Consider the following 22,822-nt stretch of genomic DNA (forward strand, 5'->3'; position numbering starts at 1 on the left):
TCCTCCCATAGGTGTTACCACTTAGGATCGCAGGACTGATGACCTCGTTGTTTGGTGCCTTCCCTTACTCTCCTCCCAATCAACTATTCTAATTCAGAAAAGGAGTATACCTCTAGTTCTGTTAAGAAACACAGTTGTTTGCTTTAATGAGCCACTTGTAACTGCTCAAGATGAAAATAGGTTATACCTTCAATTTGTCAAGAGATTGGAATGAAAAAGTTTACGGAATTGCTGTGAGTGGAGAGGATAAGAAAAAGACAGTACATTACCTACTTTGTTTTATTTTATATTATCCTTATGTATTATTTATTTATTCATTCATTTGTTTGTCTCGCTTTGAGAAGTGTCTCCAGTGGTGGGTTTTAAGTTACACCTACACCTTTCGTATTGTCATGTTAAAATTTGCTTCTTTTGCCTAAACACAACAGTGTTTACAAAGATTCTTCATGCCAACCAGCATGGATTCCGGAAACTTTGATTGTGAGAAACTGTACTCACTCCTTTCTCATATGACGTACTGAAAGCTGTGGATCAACCCAATCAGATAGATGCAATATGTCTTGATTTCTGAAAAGCATTTGATTCAGTTTCACATCTACATTTATTGTCAAAAGTACGACCATATGGAGTATCAAGTGAAACTTGTGACTGGATTGAGAATTTTTTTGGTAGAGAGGACACAGTATGTTGCCTTGCATGGAGTGTCATCGACAAATGTAGAAATAATTTTGGGTGTGCCTCAGGGAAATGAATTGGAACCCTCACTTCACATTGTGTATTCATGACCTTGTGGACAGTATTAATAGTAACCTCCAGACTTTTTGCAGATACCTATAATGGAACACTGTGTGATCTACGAAGGAGATTGCACACAAATCACTTGTTGACTTATTCTAGAATATTGCTTCAGTGTGTGGGATCCGTACCAAATAAGACTGACAGGACTTATTTATTGTATGCAGAAAAGGGGAGCACGAATGGTTACAAGTTTATTTGATGTTGGGGAGAGTGTCACAAAGATGCTGAAGAAACTGAACCAACAGACACTTGAAGATAGATGTACACTATACCAAGAAAGCCTACTTACAAACTTTCAAGAATTGGCTCCAAATAATAACTGGGAATGTACTACAACCCACTATGTGTTGTTCGCATAGGGATTGCGAGGATAAGATTAGATTAATTACAGCATGCACACACACATGTAAACATTCATTCTTTCTCAACTCCATACATGAATGGAATAGGAAGGAATCCTAATAACTGATATAATGGGACACACCTGTGCCATGCACTTCACTGTGGTTTGTGGAGTACATATGTAGATGTAGAATAGTTTTTTAAAAATCATTTGAGGAAGACTCCAGAGCAGTGAGTGGGTGCAAGAGATTCTGTTTTCCCTGTGTGAACATGCATTCAACTCTCTGCCGTCAGATGGCAATAGGACACCTGATAAGGTCAACGCAGGTAGCATTTGGAGAACACTACAAGGGACATAACCCAGGGCTATTGTGCAAAAATGTGCAAGGCTCCCAGCAGGGAAGCAGCCTAGCAGAAATGATCCTGCTTGGAAACAATTTGATGAGCCGAAAGGTAAATTTACAGCTAATCTTAATCTGTGTGAGACAGTCTTAAATGAGGAATTTAGGAATATAGTACGATCCCCTTCGTATTGCTCCCACAGGGATCATGGAAGGCAATAGTAGACTCATCTTAGTGTGCATGGAATGTGTGCCAGGAACCATTCTTTCTGTGCACCATATATGAATGGAAGGGGAGGGAGGGGCAGTGGAGTATCTAAACATCATTCAACTGGAGGACGTTGGGAAGGATTCATCAGAAATCTGTGGCAAATGGCAGTGATGATAGAGTATAATGTGTTGCTTTCAAGGCCTTGTCATCTTATATCATTATCTGACAGCATCACCACCACCACCAATTTTCTGCTATATGTATATGTCCTTTGCACCTCCAAAAGGTGCTCCTTCACTCCCTTCTGAATCTTGCTGTATGTGCTATTGTCAAAGATATGAAGTGTCTTCCCTCCTTGCCTCCAGTTCCTTTACACACACCCTTCTGGAACTGTTTTTGGAAATCCTTCCTTCCTTTCTTTGTGTGTGTCATCTCCAGACACATTTAGTCTGTGCCCTATCCAGAGACTTGTTCCTATTTATTGTAGCTTTTGTGAAAACGTAACCACATGGTGACATATTGTTTGTTTCTTCATTGGTCATCTTAATTTTTTTCAGAGTATATTTGTTGTTGAACACAACAGAAAACACATCACTTCTTATATCACACCAAGTATACAATATTTGTATCACACTTGTATGTTTGTTGAAATAGGTAACATTCCATGTTCGTGAACTGAAACGTCTGATGGGAGGAGTGAACACAATGGTGGGAAACAACGAGGGATCTCTGGTTGTCGGACTACGGGCACCTAATCTGCTTGGTCGTGGGGAGAAAGTCAACTTCGAGTACAGATACGGTTCCAAGAGAACGACTGGCATTGATATTGCATTTAGCAAGCCTCTTCGTGGAAAATGGAGTCCAGTGTAAGTTGTGTGCTTGTTTGTTTGGTGTAATATACCAATCGTAAAAGTTTTGTACTACCTGAAAATCTGTAAAAGTGTGTGGACTTACATTAAAGAGGAATAGGGATCAAAACAATAAACGTATAAAAAAAATAATGTAAATAGAATATATGTCGAGTCGCAGACAGGCACAATAAAAAGACTGCTATACATTTAAGCTTTTGGACAAAAGACCTTTTTCTGAAGGAGAAAACTCTCGTCATGTCCTGAAATGAAGAATATCGTACCCACTATTCTTCCCACCTGTGCCCAGTGATATTCCACCACTGACCCAACCTACACAGTATCCCTGTCCGTCTCTACTCCAGCTCTGCTTCTAACATCTTATCTCGTGGCTCATATCCCTGCAATAGACCTAGATGCAAAATTTGTCCCATACATCCTTCCACCATCACCTACTCCAGTCTGATCACAAGCATCACCTATCCCATCAAAGGTAGGGCTACCTGTGAAATCAGTCATGTGATCTACAAATTAAGTTGCAACTATTGTGCGGTTTTCTACATGGGCATAACATACAACAAGCTGCCTGTCTACATGAATAACCACTGACAAACTGCGGCTGAGAGACAGCTGGAGCACCGAGTTGATGAATGTGCTGCCCAGCATGATGTGCTTCATTTTGAATTGCACAGGTGGCAACTCTCCATGCAGTATATCCTACATTCCTGTAATCCCTCTGGCCTCAAGATTCACTAGTCCTTGTCCTTCGCCTACCTATGCACTTCCCTGGTTCCACTCCAGCACTGCACAGCCTGTTATTCAACCAGTGTACCCAGTAATCTTTTCCTCCTCTATACCCCCGCCGGCGAAACATTGCACTTGACAGTTCGCTTTTTGTCTAGTTATGTTGGCTATACTGTAATAGCGATGTTGCAACAGCAGCCTCTATACACACTGCAGACGATACAGTTTTCTGTCCCGTCTCGCAAATGCAAACGATGGAGCAATTTCAGTGTATATAAAAACTCGTTTTTAGTTGTAGTACAATGACAGGAAGTAAACAACCGTATAATAATGCATGTAAAAGCATAACAATGCGCACCCTTTCGATAACAGAGCAAAGAAATACAAAAAACAAGCATCTGACGACTGGTACTTTAAAAACAATAATGTATGTAGTTTACAAAATAAATAACAGAGATTGCAATAAATAACCGATATTAGTAATTTTTCACTCACCAATTTACAGCAATAATGGCGCAATTCCATCCAGCTCGCCATCGTCACTGTTGTCCGATTCATCGCTAAAACTGTCTTCATCGTCGTCATCAGCAAGACAAATCATTAATTGTTCATGGCAACTGATAATGCCTTCTATTGTCTGTGCTGCTCGTATAAGCTTCTCGACATGCTCTACTTTTTTCCTCCATGAGGCTGCATCCACAGTCACAAGAGCTTCACGCAACAGCTTTTCCACCTCTGTCATTGTAAAGGACTTTTTACATCACTCCATATTAACTCAATAGGGTTGAAATGGCAGTGATTTGGTGGCAGCCTTATTACAGTATGACCCTGCTCCTTGGCAATTTCGTCTACTACATATGTAGGTGTCGTACGCTTATTTTCTTTAACAAGAGAATGTAACAGAATCTTTGTCATACTCATATCCGCTGCAATACTTCGAGCCTGTAACCACTGCACCATAACTTCTTTCCGATCATTTGTGGTTGGGGCTTTGTTCTGTATCACCGAATGATATGGAGCATTGTCCATTACAATTGTTGCAGGGACAGGAAATTGTTTTAAAAGGTTCCTGAACCACTCAACAAATCGTGTGATCCATATCTTCATGGTAATCACCAGTCTTTTTTGATCTAAAAACTAAAAGTGCGTCAGGGACAAAACCACTGGAGGAGCCTGCATGGACCACAATTAATCTAGCTCCTCTTCCCGTCGGCTGATGGCCGCTACTGCTGGGTGTGTTATCCGTCCAACATTTACTGACAGCTTCCCCAGCATTAACCCACGTTTCGTCTAGCCAAATTATGGAATGAATGTCTCTGCCCACAATTTTGTGCAAGAAAATGCTACGAGCGGTAACAATATGTGCCCTCTCTAAAAGTACTTTGCGTCCGTCTAGCGTTTTGTAACGGAAACCCATATTTTTTAGCACAATTTTTAGTGATGTTTTACCACCCCTGAAGAGTTCACTTTCTTTTAAAGAGATTAATAACTTAGCTACAGTCGGATACTCTTTTCTGCTGTAGTAAGCATAAACATGCCTACGAACTGCATCAGTCTGGAAAGAATCTAAATCTGTGATAGGACTAGGCCGCTTTTTCTTCTTTCCCGGGGTTGATAAAAATGTATTATTTGATCCAGACAGCTCGGAATCATTATGGCTCACTTCAGTACCTTCCAAGTTTTGTAGTAATAGTCCCTTACTTACTACGGTTCTTGCACTAATACCAAGAGTTTTCGACGTACGTTCCACCACTTTGTCGGCAGGAATTGATGGCTGTCTATGAATGCTTACGTAGTTTTTCTCCTGCTCGTAAAACTCAAGAGTTCTGCGTAGTAACTCCAGTGCCTGGCTGTTTAGCGGAACCCCTCGACGCAAAGGATTGTCACTAAGTGAACGAAGTCTTTTCGGTGGCATTTTCCAAGTATGTGAACTCACAACGTAACAAAAGTCACAACGATATAGCACACAGTACAACGAAAACACGCGGTAAACAACATACAATTCACATTGTATACACATTCACTAAACAAAGCCGGCAACGCGGGAACTTTGACGTCACAGCACGTGAGTAACAGCAGTGCTCACTGCGCTGTGATTGGCTGGCGCCCCACGCAGAACGCCTATCGCCGATCGTTCTTCACTTGTTACGCTGCCAACTTCATACGCAAACGTCAAGTGCAATGTTTCAGCGGCCCGGGTATACTTCTCTTTATCTTTCCCCTCCTCTACTTCTCTTTATCTTTCCCCTCCCTCCTCTCTCCAATCTCCTGAGTGCAACTAGCAGCCTTGCCCCCTTGCTACCATCTCCCTGCATGTTCCCACAAGCAGCCCATGTCCTGTTATCCCTTTGCCTTCCCATTCCAGCCTTCCTCATATTCTCCACTGCCCACAGAATGCTTTTCCCATCAGACACATCAGTCAGCCTAGCCTCGGCTGCCAGAAACGCTTCTTTGTGTGTGTGTGTGTGTGTGTGTGTGTGTGTGTGTGTGTGTGTGTGTGTGTGTGTGTTTTCTCTCCCTCTTTTAGAAGTGGTTGAGGTGTAGCTGCTCCAGTCTTGCCTGATTGACAGCAGCCATCTTGAGATCACTCAGTTTGTGAGGAAGAGTGTTCCTGCAGTAGCGCATTGTAAGTTCCAAATGATGCATAGCACACACTGTCAGGTTCATGCTGACAGATTGCGCAGGCTTTTTGATTTGGTCAATTACTTCTGCCTGGAGTAAGGTGGGCACACTGTGCTCATGGTTATTGTCTCGAAAGGTGAAACCGTTGCAGAAACATTGACCTTGGGATTGGCCAATAAATAGGAAGATCCTGATTGTGCACAGCCCTCAAATTACCCTCAATAGTGACAAGAAGCATCAGACAGTACACGATACCGATCCACCTACCTGTTGCACTTGCGTGCTCGGCACTTGGGCATTGTTACCCAGTCCTGGTTTTTGGGTCTCCTCTCTGTTAAGGAGCTGACATGGCTCACCCATATTCATTAACTAAAGACCAATTGCAAGTGAAAGCTTATCCCCCACTGCTTTGTTGTCAATCCTCTAGGTGTGCAGATGATGCTCCTTTCTTTATATTTACTGGGCTCTAGTCCCACCCCAGTTGAACAGTGGTTACCAGGTTTGTGGCTCTACAGAATGTTTGGCTTTGAAATCATTGAAACCAGTTCATCATTGTGGAGTAAGATTACCCACTGGTATCTTCTGGACTAGTCCTGTAGGCAGCCTCCTTGCCAAAGTGGGGATCTTACCTCTTCAGTTCTGATGGTACCACCTCTTACTCACTTAAAAGTTACCATGTGACAATTTCCCAACCATCTAACTTACCAAACTCTTTTTGCATAGAAGGAGCAGTGACATCATGACATCCACTCTCATGTGAAATTTCAAGTTTGAATATGTTTCAAGACTGTTTGCTGGGATCTCCATACAACCCCTGTAGAATATGCCCCCTTGTTTCCCACCAGTCCCCTCCCCCACCCAATCTTCCCCTTTGTTTAGTACCCAGACCACAAATTAGGACTAGGACTAGTATTTAAAGTTTGTCACTACCTGATGTATTGGCAGGATTACCAGGCTGCTACCATCATTTATACTGCCGCCTATAAAACTGTGGGTAGGAAATGATTTTGATAAAACAGGCCTTCCTCGACTGTGTTGTAATTTTTAGTGATTCAGTGAGCAGTCTGCAGGCTGTTGGTCACTGTTACTTGTTGTGGGGCAGTGAGTTAATTAATAAAATATATTGTGTTTGTTAGTTGATCACTGACTTTTTACAAGAGCCTGAAAATTATTTTTGCAGTCAGCCAGAAAGTTATGGAGAACATATTGACCATAGTTTCCAGTCTGCAAGTCTACATTGTTCTTGCACTCATTGAAATAAAAGTTTCTAATCACTATTTACTGAGCAGGATCAGGAACTACGATTATAAATAAAAGTTTTTGAACTTAATCTGATCCATATATTCAGTAACAGTTCACACACAAAACATAACAATGACTTCTGATCATCAAAGTTAATTGCTCACAACAGAAGTGGAAAATAATCTCATGACTTGCCACGTGGTTTTGTTAATATTATGGGTGGCACACGAACAGTTACTTCCGAGAAAGCTAAGTTATCCAGGACAGTTTCCAGTCTTCATGAGTTCACTTCCTATTTGTACCTAAAACGTGCGTTTAGCAGCTTACTGGCTGTGACGTCACCTGAGGCAGTCAGTGTTTGACTGACGCGGACCGATCGATAACTGGGTGCGAAGTGTGTTTTTCAGAAATCTAAACGATCCAGGATGGTGTACAGTTGTCACGAATTCACTTCCTATGTGTACCAAAATTGTGCATTTAGCAGCAGACTGGCAGTGACGTTGTCAGAGGCAGCATGTAAGCCGGCATTTGACTGATGCAGACACAGTGATAGCTCAGTGGGAAGTGTATGTGTCATTGCCTCTCAGGCCATATTTGTATATGAATGCAGTGGAATGCCAAATGAAACATCTGCCTTTATCTGGTTTACGCCCTGATAGCAGCATCGAAAAGGCCACTTTCTCAGACACACATTATAAAATAACACTATTGTGTATCAATTTAGAATCTTCGTTATTTTTGTATAAATGAGTTAAGTTGACTTTAAGCACAGAAAAACTTAGCTTGACTGCATTTAAACTTTGCCGGCTAGAATTTTTAGAACGGAACTGACAGTAGAACATGACCGCTGAACTACTTCGTTAAGAGTCCTTGTATTGATTGTTATTTACATCAAAGCATTGAAGTTTGTTATATCTTTATTTTTTAATGGATGTAATCAAGTGCTGTAAGCAGAACTTCCTATCATTAATATAAATGATACTTAATCCATTACAAATAAAGACGTTGTTGTTGTCTTCAGTCCTGAGACTGGTTTGATGCAGCTCTCCATGCTACCCTATCCTGTGCAAGCTTCATCTCCCAGTAACAATTGCAACCTAAATCCTTCTGAATCTGCTTAGTGTATTCATCTCTTGGTCTCCCTCTACAATTTTTACCCTCCACGCTGCCCTCCAATGCTAAATTTGTGATGCCTCGATGCCTCAGAATATGTCGTACCAACCCGTCCCTTATTCTTGTCAAATTGTGCCCCAAACTCTTCTTCTCCCCAATTCTATTCAAAACCTCCTCATTAGTTATGTGATCTACCCATCAAATCTTCAGCTTTCTTCTGTAGCACCACATTTCTAAAGCTTCTATTCTCTTCTTGTCCAAACTATTTATCGTCCATGTTTCACTTCCATACATGGCTACACTCCATACAAATACTTCCAGAAACGACTTCCTGACACTTAAATCTATACTCGATGTTTAACAAATTTCTCTTTTTCAGAAACGCTTTCCTTGCCATTGGCAGTCTACATTTTATATCTTCTCTACTTCGACCATCATCAGTTATTTTGTTACCAAATAGCAAAACTCCTTTACGACTTTAAGTGTCTCATTTCCTAATCTAATTCTCTCAGCATCACCTGACTTAGTTCGACTACATTCCATTATCCTCGTTTTGCTTTTGTTTATGTTCATCTTATATCCTCCTTTCAAGACACTGTCCATTCCGTTCAACTGCTCTTCCAAGTCCTTTGCTGTCTCTGACAGAATTACAATGTCATTGGCGAACCTCAAAGTTTTTATTTCTGCTCCATGGAATTTAATACCTACTCCGAATTTTTCTTTTGTTTCCTTTACTACTTGCTCAGTATACAGATTGAATAATATCGGGGAAGGTTTCTCACTCCCTTCCCAAACACTGATTCCCTTTCATGGGCATTGACTCCTATAACTGCCATCTGGTTTCTGTACAAATTGTAAATAGCCTTTCGCTCCCTGTATTTTACCCTGCCACTTTTAGAATTTGATAGAGAGTATTCCAGTCAACATTGTCAAAAGCTTTCTCTAGTCTACAAATGCTAGAAACATAGGTTTGCCTTTCCTTAATCTTTCTTCTGAGATCAGTCGTAAGGTCAGTATTGCCTCACGTGTTCCAATATTCCTACGGAATCCAAACTGATCTTCCCTGAGATCAGCTTCTACCAGTTTTTCCATTTGTTTGTAAACAATTCGTGTTAGTATTTTGCAGCTGTGACTTATTAAACTGATAGTTCGGTAATTTTCACATCAGTCAACACCTGATTTCTTTGGGATTGGAATTATTATATTCTCCTTGAAGTCTGAGGGTATTTCACCTGTCTCATACATCTTGCTTACCAGATGGTAGAGTTTTGTCAGGACTGGCTCTCCCAAGGCCGTCAGTTGTTCTAATGGAATGTTGTCTACTCCCGGGGCCTTGTTTCGACCCAGGTCTTTCAGTGCTCTGTCAAACTCTTCACACAGTATCATATCTCCCATTTCATCTTCATCTACATCCTCTTCCATTTCCATAATATTGTTCTCAAGTACATTGCCCTTGTATAGACCCTCTATATACTCCTTCCACCTTTCTGCTTTCCCTTCTTTGCTTAGAACAGGGTTTCCATCTGAGCTCTTGATATTCATACAAGTGGTTCTCTTTTCTCCAAAGGTCTCTTTAATTTTCCTGTAGGCAGTATCTATCTTACCCCTAGTGAGATAAGCCTCTACATCGTTACGTTTGTCCTCTAGCCATCCCTGCTTAGCCATTTTGCACTTCCTGCCGATCTCATTTTTGAGACGTTTGTATTCCTTTTTGCCTGCATCATTTACTGCATTTTTATGTTTTCTCCTTTCATCAATTAAATTCAATATTTCTTCTGTTTCCCAAAGATTTCTACTAGCCCTCGTCTTTGTACCTACTTAATCCTCTGCTGCCTTCACTATTTCATCCCTCAGAGCTACCCATTCTTCTTCTACTGTACTTCTTTCCCCCATTCCTGTCAATTGTTCCCTTATGCTCTCCCTGAAACTCTGTACAACCTCTGGTTTAGTCAGTTTATCCAGGACGTTATTCTTCCAAATTTAGCTTTTAGTAAATTACTTGAAAACTATTAGAGGTAGCTGAATAGGGTCACGTAGTTAATGTTTTCACATCAAACTGAAGCTTCATACCAGCTTTCATCTTTCTGAGTCTAATGTTTAGTGCCTTCAGTTTTTCATAAAAATGTATATTTTGATTAAAATATTGCTCTGATCAAGTTGAGACTTGTAACAGTTGATTGTGACATGCATTTGCACACTCTGAAAAATTTTTGGCTTTCTAGCTGTGTTATTTAGCACCACTTGTTTTTTGCTTAAAACAATGTATTTAGTGAAACGTATTCATCAAATGTTCATGAGGTTTAACAGTGTTAACGTTAGTATAGTGAAACATATGTTGACAAAGTTTGGAAAAGCTACTTTAATTTTTAATTTCATTCTTAGATTATGGAGCTACGCATAGGCACGTTACGATGTGGCACTAGTAGCAGTGAACTCGGGTAATTTCTGGTACACTCGCTTTGCCTCTGTGTCTCTCAAATGATACAGCGCATGTTTCACCCCATCACTCCCTGCTTGTCTTTGTGAAAAAATTTATGTTTGAACAAAATTAAATATTAGAAACAAGGAATGCTACTATGGCTCTTTTTTAAAAAAAATTACTTTTTTGATTTAGATTTTTCAGTCTCTACCAGAAAGAGAAACATACAAAAGATTTCACTTTTCAGTACTCACTGATTTAATCACAATCGTGGGCACAACTGTGAGCGTCCATATGGACCACTTTCACTAAAATGTTAGAGGTGGAAAGTTACTTTGCTGTTTTTCATGATAACAAAAGTGAAAGGGGAGGATTCACTTTAGATTGTATCCTCCACCTTGCGCCTGAGAAACAGGTAACATAGCCTAAGCTTCTGTTCTCAACTTACATCTAAGGGTGGGCAAAACACATTCTATAATCTATTCTCCTTCTATCATTTAAATAAACAGTTGAGAAGCTACCAGAAATAGTTCCTTTTTTTAAATTTAGTGTTTGGAAAATTATTAACTTCCTCAAAACCATTATTGGCAATACTTTACTTCAGAAAATCATGACACTTTACTTTATTATTGAATCATGCACTTTGCATATTTTCTTTACCATAGCTATTATCTTCTGAAAGTCAGCATAGGATTTTTTGTCAGTCGCATTTTGGGCTAGTTTGCAGTTTACTTTATTATTTTAGTAACTGCTTTAAATAGAAAATTTAGTAACCTTTGTAAGTTCCATCTTCATACGGCTCAATTATCATATGGATTAGTGTGCTAAAGAAGTAATTTGTTTGACAGCAGTTATTTTGCTGTCAGAGGTATAATTAGAAAGCTGTTTTTATTATTACATACAAATATTCTACAAGCTGAATTTCTTAACGTATTTGTTTACCTGTGTTTCATTGTCTGTATTTATCTGTTAGTTGACCACCTTGCTTAAGCAAGATCATGCGTTTCTCAAACCTCTTTACGAGACGTGAGGGAATTACTCATTAATTTTCCACCTTTCACCATATTTGTCAGCCTACTGACGTCATTACTCCTATTTCTCTCTATTTCCATTTATTCATATATTGAAAGGAGGGTATAAGATGAACATCAACAAAAGCAAAACGAGGATAATGGAATGTAGTCGAATTAAGTCAGGTGATGCTGAGGGAATTAGATTAGGAAATGAGACACTTAAAGTAGTAAAGGAGTTTTGCTATTTGGGGAGCAAAATAACTGATGATGGTCGAAGTAGAGAGGATATAAAATGAAGACTGTCAATGGCAAGGAAAGCGTTTCTGAAGAAGAGAAATTTGTTAAACATAGAGTATAGATTTAAGTGTCAGGAAGTTGTTTCTGGAAGTATTTGCGTGGAGTGTAGCAATGTATGGAAGTGAAACATGGACGATAAATAGTTTGGACAAGAAGAGAATAGAAGCTTTAGAAATGTGGTGCTACAGAAGAAAGCTGAAGATTAGATGGGTAGATCACATAACTAATGAGGAGGTATTGAATAGAAGAAGGGATTGGTTGGTACGACATATTCTGAGGCATCAAGGGATCACCAAATTAGTATTGGAGGGCAGCGTGGAGGATAAACATTGTAGAGGGAGACCAAGAGATGAATACACTAAGTAGATTCAAAAGGATGTAGGCTGCAGTAGGTACTGGGAGATTAAGAAGCTTGCACAGGATAGAGTAGCATGGAGAGCTGCATCAAACCAGTCTCAGGACTGAAGACCATAACAACACATAACAACAACATATATTTATGCACTTCTTTCTCCCTGTTATCTTCATCAGCCTGCCGACTCATTATTTACGTATATTTTTGAGGTGATTCTAGCACCACTTCCACACATCTCCTTCAATTAATATCAAAACACTTTGGCTAGCATCTAGTGGCACCTTTTTAGTGCTTGCCCTTACCTTTAGACAATCTTAACCCCAACTGAAAATTATTAATTTATGCAGAGTCTGTTGTTTCAAATTTTAGCAATTTACAGCTTCAATAACTTCTCTTAACACAAAATATTTTGTATTTTGTAGATAGTAATCCTTTTAATGGATTGTATGTATTATTTATTTACTTCAGCCATTTTCCGTCATTAGTGCTCATATGTTACCCAGTGTTATTTTAACATTTAGAATTTACTATTGCAAACTACCTCTCATATTCTCATGTAAGTCGTCATTCGGGTGTAGTCATTTTCGGGAATAATTCTTACCCACTAGGAAGACATTACAGACTTACATCATATGTACAACATGAAGACATGTATTCCTTACTTGTTATGATAGGACAGAATAAGAGAATGAAATAAAGTTTCTTCCATCTGGGACCACACAGTAAGCCAAACTGTCTGCCTGCCAAAGAGCGGCAGGCTCCCTACATAGACTAGTTACTGTCGTTTCCAAATCACTTCAGATCTACAATGTTTCATAGACCTAGTGTATTTCATAGACCTTGCATATTCCAAACGGTATGCATTTGCATGAGGCTTACTTATTATCCTGAATGGTCCTTGATAAACATGCATAAAGTTCTTTGTTTCCATTTTTTTCTTAGATTTTTCTCTAGTTTCGACTAACAGAAGATCACCAAAACTAAAACTAGTGGGGAGGCTTTTGCATCATACCGTCTTTTTCTGTCTGAAGCTCTTTTATCAGAAATTTGATGTTTTGGGCGCACCTTAGCCTCTATTTCTTTTAGGATATAGTTCTCTTCCGCTCTAGCATTATTACTGAATTCAGTACCTTCCTGCAAGTATCCATTATTCCTTATTACTCTAATAGGCTGTTTCCATGCTTCATTATTACTGCCTCACTGTTTATCAGAAATTTGATCTGTTGTTAAGTCACCTATATCAACTGGTATCAAAGCCTCAGGTTATACTGGCCTAGAAACTTTTCCAGTAGCACCTTTTATTTTTAAACCACTTCCTTTCATGACAGTAAGTTAATTTTTATTAGGGTTAGAATCAAAGAATGCTTGGGACAAAGAACTTACTTCAGGGCCACTCTCAAGAAGACAACTCTCTGTTACTTCTGAGATGTCAGTTTTTATAACAGGATGAGTTACTCTAGTTTCCTCAAAAAAGTCATCTAACAAATCCTTTTCAGTCTGTTTCCAGCTAAAGTAATTTTATTCACTTGCAAGTACATTCACACATAGATTCATGGGTCATCAATTTCTACATTCTCAGCTGCTTTTTCCAACCTGCCCACCCATTTTAAATCAGAGCACTTGACAACTTCCTCTACTTTCATTTGGTGCACATTAACTAAACTACTCTCTACCTGTAAGCAACTGCATCCCTACATTTTTACAGTTTGTGGCAAGTCAATACAGCTAATAGGTTCCTTGACCTCGTTAATACTACTATCCCCTTCATCCATCAATCTGTCCTCAAAACCTTGCAAAACTGCCTCTACTTCCTCTATTGAAACTTTTGCCTTCAGTTAGCCATCACTGTTGAAGATGTAAGCGTTTACCTCATCTTCATCCTTGTCAGCTCCAAACCTTTTAATTTCTTCTTTCCCGTTATCTAATGCATTTTCTTTCTCCTCCTTGGCCTATTTTCCTAAAATGTCCAAAATGCTGTCAACTAGATAATGAGAATGGATTAGCACATTACTGGCTCTCTCTGTTAGTATTTTATCATCCCTGTTACCTGTTTGTGTGTGCTGACTGACTGTGGTTTGTGCTTTTGTTACAGGCTGTGTTACTGTTTCTGCCTTGTGAGTGCCAGTTTCATCATAGACAGGACGTAGTTTCTCACATGCAGACTGTTGTGTTCATTTGATACAGAATCAGATAGGGCAGAATTCTGTTCACTGTCATGTCTCAGTGGCAGATTATTTACATTTCTGCTTTCATCATAATAATTACTGTGAAAGCATGGTGGCTGTTAATCCCCTCTTCCTCTACAATGGCTCTGACTGCGATAATTAGATCTTATATCCTGAACCTGTATAATTCTAACATTCATGTTTCCACTCTCATTATTTCTGTTGTTTAGATGATTGTTGGGAGACCTATTATTACTTTGCACCTGCTCTGCAGCAGCAGCAGCAGCAGCAGCAGCTACTTTTTGTACTCGCTCCAGATATTCAAAGAATCTATTCACATTATCTCTAAGAGTGGAAATGACACTTTTCTTCCAAAACCAAGGCAGTTTACCTTCTGGTCCCTTGATAATCGTTTCCAGTTTCATCTTTCCTGACAGATGTGACAGCTGTGAAACCAACTTTCTAGAGAATTCTTTTGTTGATTTACAACCTGGAGCAAACTTTTTCTCTCTCCAAAAGTCTCTTAATACATTGTTTTGTTTGTTGTGCGACACATACTCATTAAGAAATGCAGTTTTAAATTCAGAAAGATTTTTGCTTTCAATCATTACATCAGCTGACCATTGCAAAGCATCTCCTGACAAATGACCTCTTATGAAAGAAATTTTTTCTCATTCCAACCATGTGGTAGGCAAAACATCTTCAGAATCTTAGGTAGTTCGTGCAGCAATGTTGACCATTGTACTGCGGTGGTGTAAAGGTTAGCATTTCTGCCTAGCAAGCAAGAAGACCCGGGTTCGAGTCCCAGCTGCAGCACAAATTTTAGTTCATTTCGTGTGCTTCAATCATTATCTTCAGAATCATTCCAGAACTGCAATGGTTGAATTTATTTGCCTTGATCAGAACGTAAAAATTGACAACATCCGATGAAAGTGGCATCAACTGAAGCAACATGTAAATCAATTAGAACAAAGTTTGGATTTGTTGCCTATTCTTTCTGACAACCTCCCTTCTACAGGCTCATCTGCGTCTTTGACAACTTTGCGAGCTTCGCTAATTTTGCTTTTGAAAGTACCATGCAGTTTATTGAGCCGTTGCCCTAATTTGGCTTGCAGATCATGGTGGTTATCATCAATTTTTATAATTTAAACTGTTCAGTTTAGAGGTCATTTCATCTTTTAATGCTTTATTAATATCCTTTAGTTCTTTACTACTAGATTCAATGTTACTGTTTAACTGTTTACTACTAGATTACTTTTTATTGTTCAGTTCTTTATGATGTGGTTCAAGTTTAGAAAACAGTAGTTGCATCCAGTTTGGTACCTGTAAATTTCCATTTGGCATTTCCATCTATTTGTAAAGGAATTTCTAGCATTCCCTGACTTGGCTGAATTTCAGACATATTGAACTCAGTTTCATGATCTGATAACTCTATTAATTCCCCTTTTTCTTTTTTGACCCCTACTTCAATTACCTCGTCATGAGAAAATGGTTCTAATTTTGCAGTAATACTGAACTTTACTTCTGATTCTGGTTTTATTACTTTGATGGAACCATCCGTATTAATTTCAGTTTCTGATTCTGAGGATTTGTCATCAGAGACTGGTTCCATATTACTTTTCACATTATTCTTAGCAATAAATTTCATCTTCATTAGTCTACTGGAAGCAACTAACAGATACTTTACATATTGATGACTTAACTTAATTGCCTGACCTTGATGAATGATGCTGGCGCGGTGCACCAGCATACGTGATGCGAAGCATCATGATGTCATGCAGGCAGCAGCAGCAGCAGCAGCTGTGGCGGTGAGGAAGTCGACGAATGTCACCTACTGCAGTAGCTACGGAGGGCGGGATGCTGGGCACTGATGAGCATGCGCAGTAGCTTGCAGGTGGCTCACAGATCCAAAGATCCATGCAGCTCCGTGATGATGCACCGTCGTCTTCTAACCTCAATGCTGGTGGTAGCTGTGATCTAGTATCATCTTCTACCATCACCATCAAGATTAATGTGGCTAACATTAACAGTTTAGTTCCTACACTCATGAGCAAATCTTAGCACTGTTCTCTCACTGGTTTTGGCATATTTCACTTTGGTATCTTGTTGGTGCCTACTGAGTTCGCTGTTTTGTATCGGTCACTTTCACTGTTCAAATTCCTGGCTGATATGCACCACATATGGGATGGCAGGTTAATTAGTAGAAATAAGAATATTCACTGTCTTTTATGAGAGCCTGAAAACTATTTTTGCGGTCAGCCAGAAAACGATGGAGAACTTACTGACCATAGTTTCCAGTCTGCAGGTACACATTCTTTTTGTGCTCATTGAAAGAAATGTTTCTACTCTCTTTTCAGTCAGCAGGATCAGGAATTACAATCGTAAATAAATCTGATTATAATCTAACTGTAATAGTTCACACGCAAAACATTCCTGATGATGATGATGTCCCTATCGTAAACAGCACTAGTAGCAGTTCAGAGGTGACCTCTACAGCAAGTTCCAATTGAAATAGTCATCTGATCATCAAAGTTAATTGTTCGCCACAAAAGTGGAAAATAATCTCATGACTTGCCATGCGGTTTTGTTAACATTATGGGCGGCACACAAACAGTCACTCCCATGAAATCTAAGCGATCCAGGATGGAGTACAGTCCTCGTGAATTCACTCCCTACTTGTACTTAAACATGCGTTTAGCAGCAGACTTGCTGTGACATCATTTGATGCAGCCGGCTTTTGACTGATGTGGACCGATTGATAGCTGGGTGCGAAGTGTGTGTTTTTAATAAATCTAAATGATCCAGGATGGTGTACAGTTCTCACGAGTTCACTTCCTATTTGTACCGAAATCGTGCATTTAGTAGCATACTGGCAGTGACGTCACCGGAGGCAGCATGTAAGCTGGCGTTTTACTGATGCAGACACAGTGATAGCTCAGTGCAAAGTGTGTGTGTGTGTGTGTGTGTGTGTGTGTGTGTGTGTGTGTCATTGCCTCTCAGGCCATATTTGTACATGGGCACAATGGAATGCCAAACGGAACATCTGCCATTATCTGGTCTGTGCCCAGACAGCAGCAGCTAAATGGCTGCTTTCTTGGACACAAATTATTTCATAACCCTGTTGTGTATCGATTTACAATCTTCATAATTTTTATGTGAATGGAGTTAAGTTGGCTTTAATTGGAGAAAACTTTTTAGCTCAACATCATTTAAATTTTGCTGGCTAGAATTTTTAGAATGGAACCATCAGTAGAACATGGCCACTGAACTACTTCTTTAAGGCCGTTGTATTGATCGTTATTTACATCAAGGTCTTGAAACTTGTTATATCTTTATTATTTAATGGGTGTAATCAAGTGCTGTAATCAGAACTTTCTATCATTAATGATACTTATTCTATTACAGATAAAGACATTTCTGTTCCAAATTTAATTTTTAGTAAATTACTTGAAAACTATTAGAGATAGCAGAATAGGGTTACATAGTTAATGTTTTCATATCAAACTGAAGCTTCATACCAGTTTTCATCTTTCTGAGTCTAATGTTTAGTGCCTTCAATTTTTCATAAAAATGCACATTTTGACCAAAATATTGCTCTGATCAAGTTGAGACTTGTAACAGTTGATTGTGACATACGTTTGCTTCTTAGATTATTGCACCATACCTTGTATGCCGTGCACAGGAGTGTTATGATGATGTGGCACTAGTAGCAGTGAACTGGGGTAATTTCTGGCACACTCGCTTTGCCTCTGTATCTCTCAAATGATGCAGCACTTATTTCGCTACATCGTACTACTCTGTAATTTCTGCAGTTGGGATCTCCTCTCTGATGTTAGTCATACTGCCTCTTTAGTCCCCCTCCCCCCGGCTTCTAAGTCATGTTGGTATCATTAATAAATTTGCTGACCATTTGATTAGAAAATGATTATTCAGCCAATATTCGCTTTGGCAATCACAGGTGCAGAGTTGTGGATGCAAATAATACTTGTCCTCACACAGAGATCGAAGATACTGTCCTCTGTAACAAACACTGCACTATCGAGGACATACACTGCATGGCACTCCTCTTTTCATTCCTCTGGAAGAAACCTACTCTCTTATGTCACCTCTGCATTGATCCTACCAGATGAACACATCCTATCTTTTTCAATGAACCACATGCACATTGTGGTTGTAGAGCCTTGCACACATTAGCTCACATCCTGGTGGAATGCCTGTCTCCTTCCCCCTAACCCTTGCCCCCCCCCCCCCCCCCTTCCCCATCATCCATGTTTTACTTCTGTACATTGCTTCACTCCAGGCCAATACCTTCAGTCTATATTAAATTTAATAAATTCAATGTTAGTAAATTTCTCTTTCTCAGAAATGCTTTGTATTCCTCTCTACTTCGGCTGTAATCAGTTAATTTGCTGCCCAAATAGCAAAACCTATCCACTACTTTGTGCCTCATTTCCTTAATTTAATTCCCTCAGCATCACCTGATTTAATTTGACAACATTCCATTATCCTTGTCTTGCTTCTGTTGATATTCATCTTGTATCCCTCTTTCAAGACACTGTCCATTCCGTTCAGCTGCTCTTTCAAGTCCTTTGCTGGCTCTGACAGAATTAAAAGTCAGCAGCAAACCTCAAATTCTTATTTATTCTCCCTGAACTTTAATTCCTACTCCAAATTTTTCTTTGGCTTCCTTTACTGCTTACTCAGTGTAGAGACTGAATAACTTTGGGGATAGGCTACAGCCCTGTCTCACTCGTTACTCATCTGCTGCTTGCCTTTCATGCCCCTTGGTCCTTAAAACTCTCGTCTGATTTCTATGTAAGTTGTAAATAGCTTTCAGTCCCTATATTTTACCCCTGCTACCTTCAGAATTTCAAAGAGAGTATTCCAGTCAACATTGTCCAAAGCTTCCCCAAGTTTACAAACGGTATAAACGTAGGTTTGCCTTTACTTAACCTATCATCTAAGATAAGCAGTAGGGTGAGTTTAGCTTCTTGTGTTCCTACATTTCTCCCAAATCCAACCTCACCTTCCTCGAGGTTGCTTTCTACGAGGTTTATCCATCCTTCTGTTTCGTGTTAGTATTTTGCAACCCATCTACTTATTAAACTGATAGTTTGGTAATATTCACACCTGTCAGGAACTGTGTTCTTTGTAATTGGAGTTATTCTGCCTTGGTTACACCTCTTTTAATCTATTTTAATTGCTTTTGGATATAGTGAGCCCATTTTTCTGCTTCACCATGTTCTATGTTTTAGGAATAGAACTCTGATGAGGACATACTATAAGGATTCCTTATTCTTGATACTAGGTGGTGACAAGAAGACAGTTCAACAAGTTTTTATGCTTTCTCTGAAACAGTGAGTGTTGTCATCTTTTTTAACACTTTGACTATCACTGATTGGGATGTGGGACAGCTCTCGGAGGAACGGCCCCCATTGTGTGCAGAGTGCCAGGGGACACTTGCCTCTCCTTACAAAACTACTGACTTGATTATTTCTCTCACCTTAGTTTGTTATTGTCCAAGTGATGTTCATTATGGTTGTAGCCTTCACACATTTTTGTATTATGAATCTCCTGGCTATAATGCCTTCTTTCCTCCACGTCCGTAACTGGTTTGGTGTGGGTAATGTACTGGTGAGGTCTCTTTTGCTACAGGTGAGTCCTGGACAAGCTCATGTCTGCTCTCTTACCTGCATACACACATCCTTAACTGGGTTGGTGCGGGTAATGTACTGGTGAGGTCTCTTTTGCTACAGGTGAGTCCTGGACAAGCTCATGTCTGCTCTCTGACCTGCATACCAGGTGGTTGAGTTGTTCCAGTCCAGGGTGGTGTTGGGTGACAAGGGACACTCCTTTCTAGCTGGCTTTCGGGGGTGACAAGGGACACTCCATTCTAGCTGGCTTTTGGTGGTAATGGGAGGATTTGGGGGCGTGTGGGGATATGACACAGGAAATCTGTTTGTGGACTAGGTCTGGGTTATAGAGCTTGTTCGTGAAGGCCTTTGTGAGACTTTAACCACACTGTCAAAGGGAGTTCTTGTGATTGTAGATACACCGTGTCCAGGTGGCCAGGCTGTGTGGGAGGGTTTTTTTTTTTGAAAAGGGATGACTGCTGTCGAAATCCATATACTGTTGGCCCCCCTTCAGACCTGAATTTTTTCTGGAGGAAAATTTTTATTTATGTGGTAATCCTCTTAGGTGATTTTTTAAATGATTTTAGATGCAAAATTCAGACAAAAATATGTACTCATTTTCAAAACATACTTTATAAACTTGGCTTCATTTTATGGACTAAAATAACTAATGGCAAAATAGTGTCTGTTGTAATAATTAGTAAAATGATCATTCAATAATTACTGTGCAAAATAACAATATGAATATTCTGTTATATAGTGGAATATAGTGAACCAACCACATCTGTGTATTCTGGTGGTCACAAGCTCCTGCGCACTGCTGTGTTGACTTACTGATATTTTCATAGTGATGCCAAATAGCTGGCAGCACTTTCGCCTGATGAAAAGATTGAACATCATTCATTGTAGCCGCAGGGTCTAAAAGCATTAAAGTGGACACAGCTGTGGATGGAGCTATCAGATAGGAGAAGCTCAATGTCCAGGAAGGAGGCACGCTGTGTTCAGGAGGACAGTGTGAAGCTGATGGGACAGAAGGCCCAGAGGCTGTGAAGGAATGTGGGTAAGGTATCCTGGCTCTGAGCCCAGATTGTGAAGATGTCAATGAACCTGAACCAGACTATTAGTTTGGGGTTTTGGGAGGCTAAGAAGGTTTCTGCTAGATGGCCCATAAACTGGTTGGCATAGGAAGGTGCCATGTGGATGCTCGTGGCTGTGCTGTAGATGGAAGGAATGCATACTTTATGGTGATCACAAATTGTTTGTGTGGTGTATACAACACTGGAATAGGAGGCCATGCTGCAAACATCTGAATTTTGCTGCTAGACTCTCATGTAACTTCTCTTAGCTTGAGAGTTGGTAAAATTAAATAGAAATTTTTGTCTAGTTTTACTGTATAAAATGCACAACTGGTTAATGTCTTAACATAGCTCCATACACAGGCCAAAACTTTCAGAAAAAGTTCCAGTGCAGACAAAGTGCGTATAGTGAATCATCTGCAGTTGATTGTTGCATTTCTTCCTCACAGAAGTTAACGAATTCTTATCAACACCTGATAATTTATAAAGTGTTTCATTACTAGGATGTAATTTTTTACCACCATCAGTGATCTAGATTCCAGTATATTCTGTGCGAGATGAACTCCTAATCTTTTCTGCAAGGGGTTCCTCATGGGATATGATGTACGTAGTCCTCAGTAAAATTTCATCACTCTTTGTGTATGAGTTAGTTGTACCATTTTAAAGAACAATAATTTTCCAGTGTTCCAGCAATAGAATTATTTATGTTACCACCTGCGAATTTCTGCTTCTTATTTTTGTGACGAGGAATTACAAGGACTATCAGTTTGATAGTGAAAGCATATTGAGGAATGTGGAAGTTATGTAGGTAAAATAAATTTTATTTTGATATAATTTAGAAACCTCATGGATATATTACTCCTTATAGTGAAGGGATTGAAAAGTAATTATGCATCTACCCAATTGTGCCTCTAGATTTTTGTCTGTCCTGAAGAGGATAGCAGATTCATGAGGTGAGCTGGTCCCAGATATGTTTTTTCTTTTTTTCCCCAATTCTGTTGCTCAGTGCCTTCCCTATGTACGTTTACTCACACCAAATTTTATTTTGGATTTCTTATTGACTTTAAAATAGCATATATGTCACATTTGATTTCATTAGCTACCACCCAGTACATAGACATTTCTTGTTCATTTACTTGGTGGACCATGACTTGGTAGCAAAGTAATCACACCCATATTTTTCATTCACCACTTTCTCAGACTTTACACCAATGTTTCTTCAATGGAACTGTAACGGTTACTATCGCCATTTGACCAGTTATTTGATCTAATGGCTACTTACACTGTAATTGGCATAGTGCTTCAGGAAACACAGTTTATGACAACACACATCCCTGCTCTGAAAAACTACCAGCCCTATTGTACTAGTCGCTTTAATATGGAGTGTGTGTCCTGTGGTGTCTGTACCATCACATGCTCCGATATTTTCAGTGAGCTGGTGCTTGTTACCAGTGCGCTAGAAGTCGTGGGTGTTATTGTCTACTTATTAGTTTGCATGACAATATATAATGTTTATCTACCCCCAGACAGACCTTTCCATTATCACAAGCTTTTAGAGTTTGTGGAAATGACCCTGCCCCCTTCCTCTTGTTGGAGACTTGAA

At 39.6% G+C, this 22,822-nt stretch overlaps 1 protein-coding gene across 1 annotated transcript in view; it reads left to right on the plus strand.

The window, feature by feature from the left end:
• The window catches only part of LOC126203560 (sorting and assembly machinery component 50 homolog B), a 113,474-nt gene that overhangs the window by 45,523 nt on the left and 45,129 nt on the right, over window positions 1–22,822 (plus strand). Inside the window, exon 5 of the mRNA XM_049937884.1 lies at window positions 2,347–2,558. Within this exon, the coding sequence (XP_049793841.1) occupies window positions 2,347–2,558 (212 nt within the window). The remainder of the gene's footprint in view (window positions 1–2,346; window positions 2,559–22,822) is intronic.

Source organism: Schistocerca nitens, chromosome 9 (genome assembly GCF_023898315.1).
Source record: "Schistocerca nitens isolate TAMUIC-IGC-003100 chromosome 9, iqSchNite1.1, whole genome shotgun sequence".
Taxonomy (NCBI): domain Eukaryota; kingdom Metazoa; phylum Arthropoda; class Insecta; order Orthoptera; family Acrididae; genus Schistocerca; species Schistocerca nitens.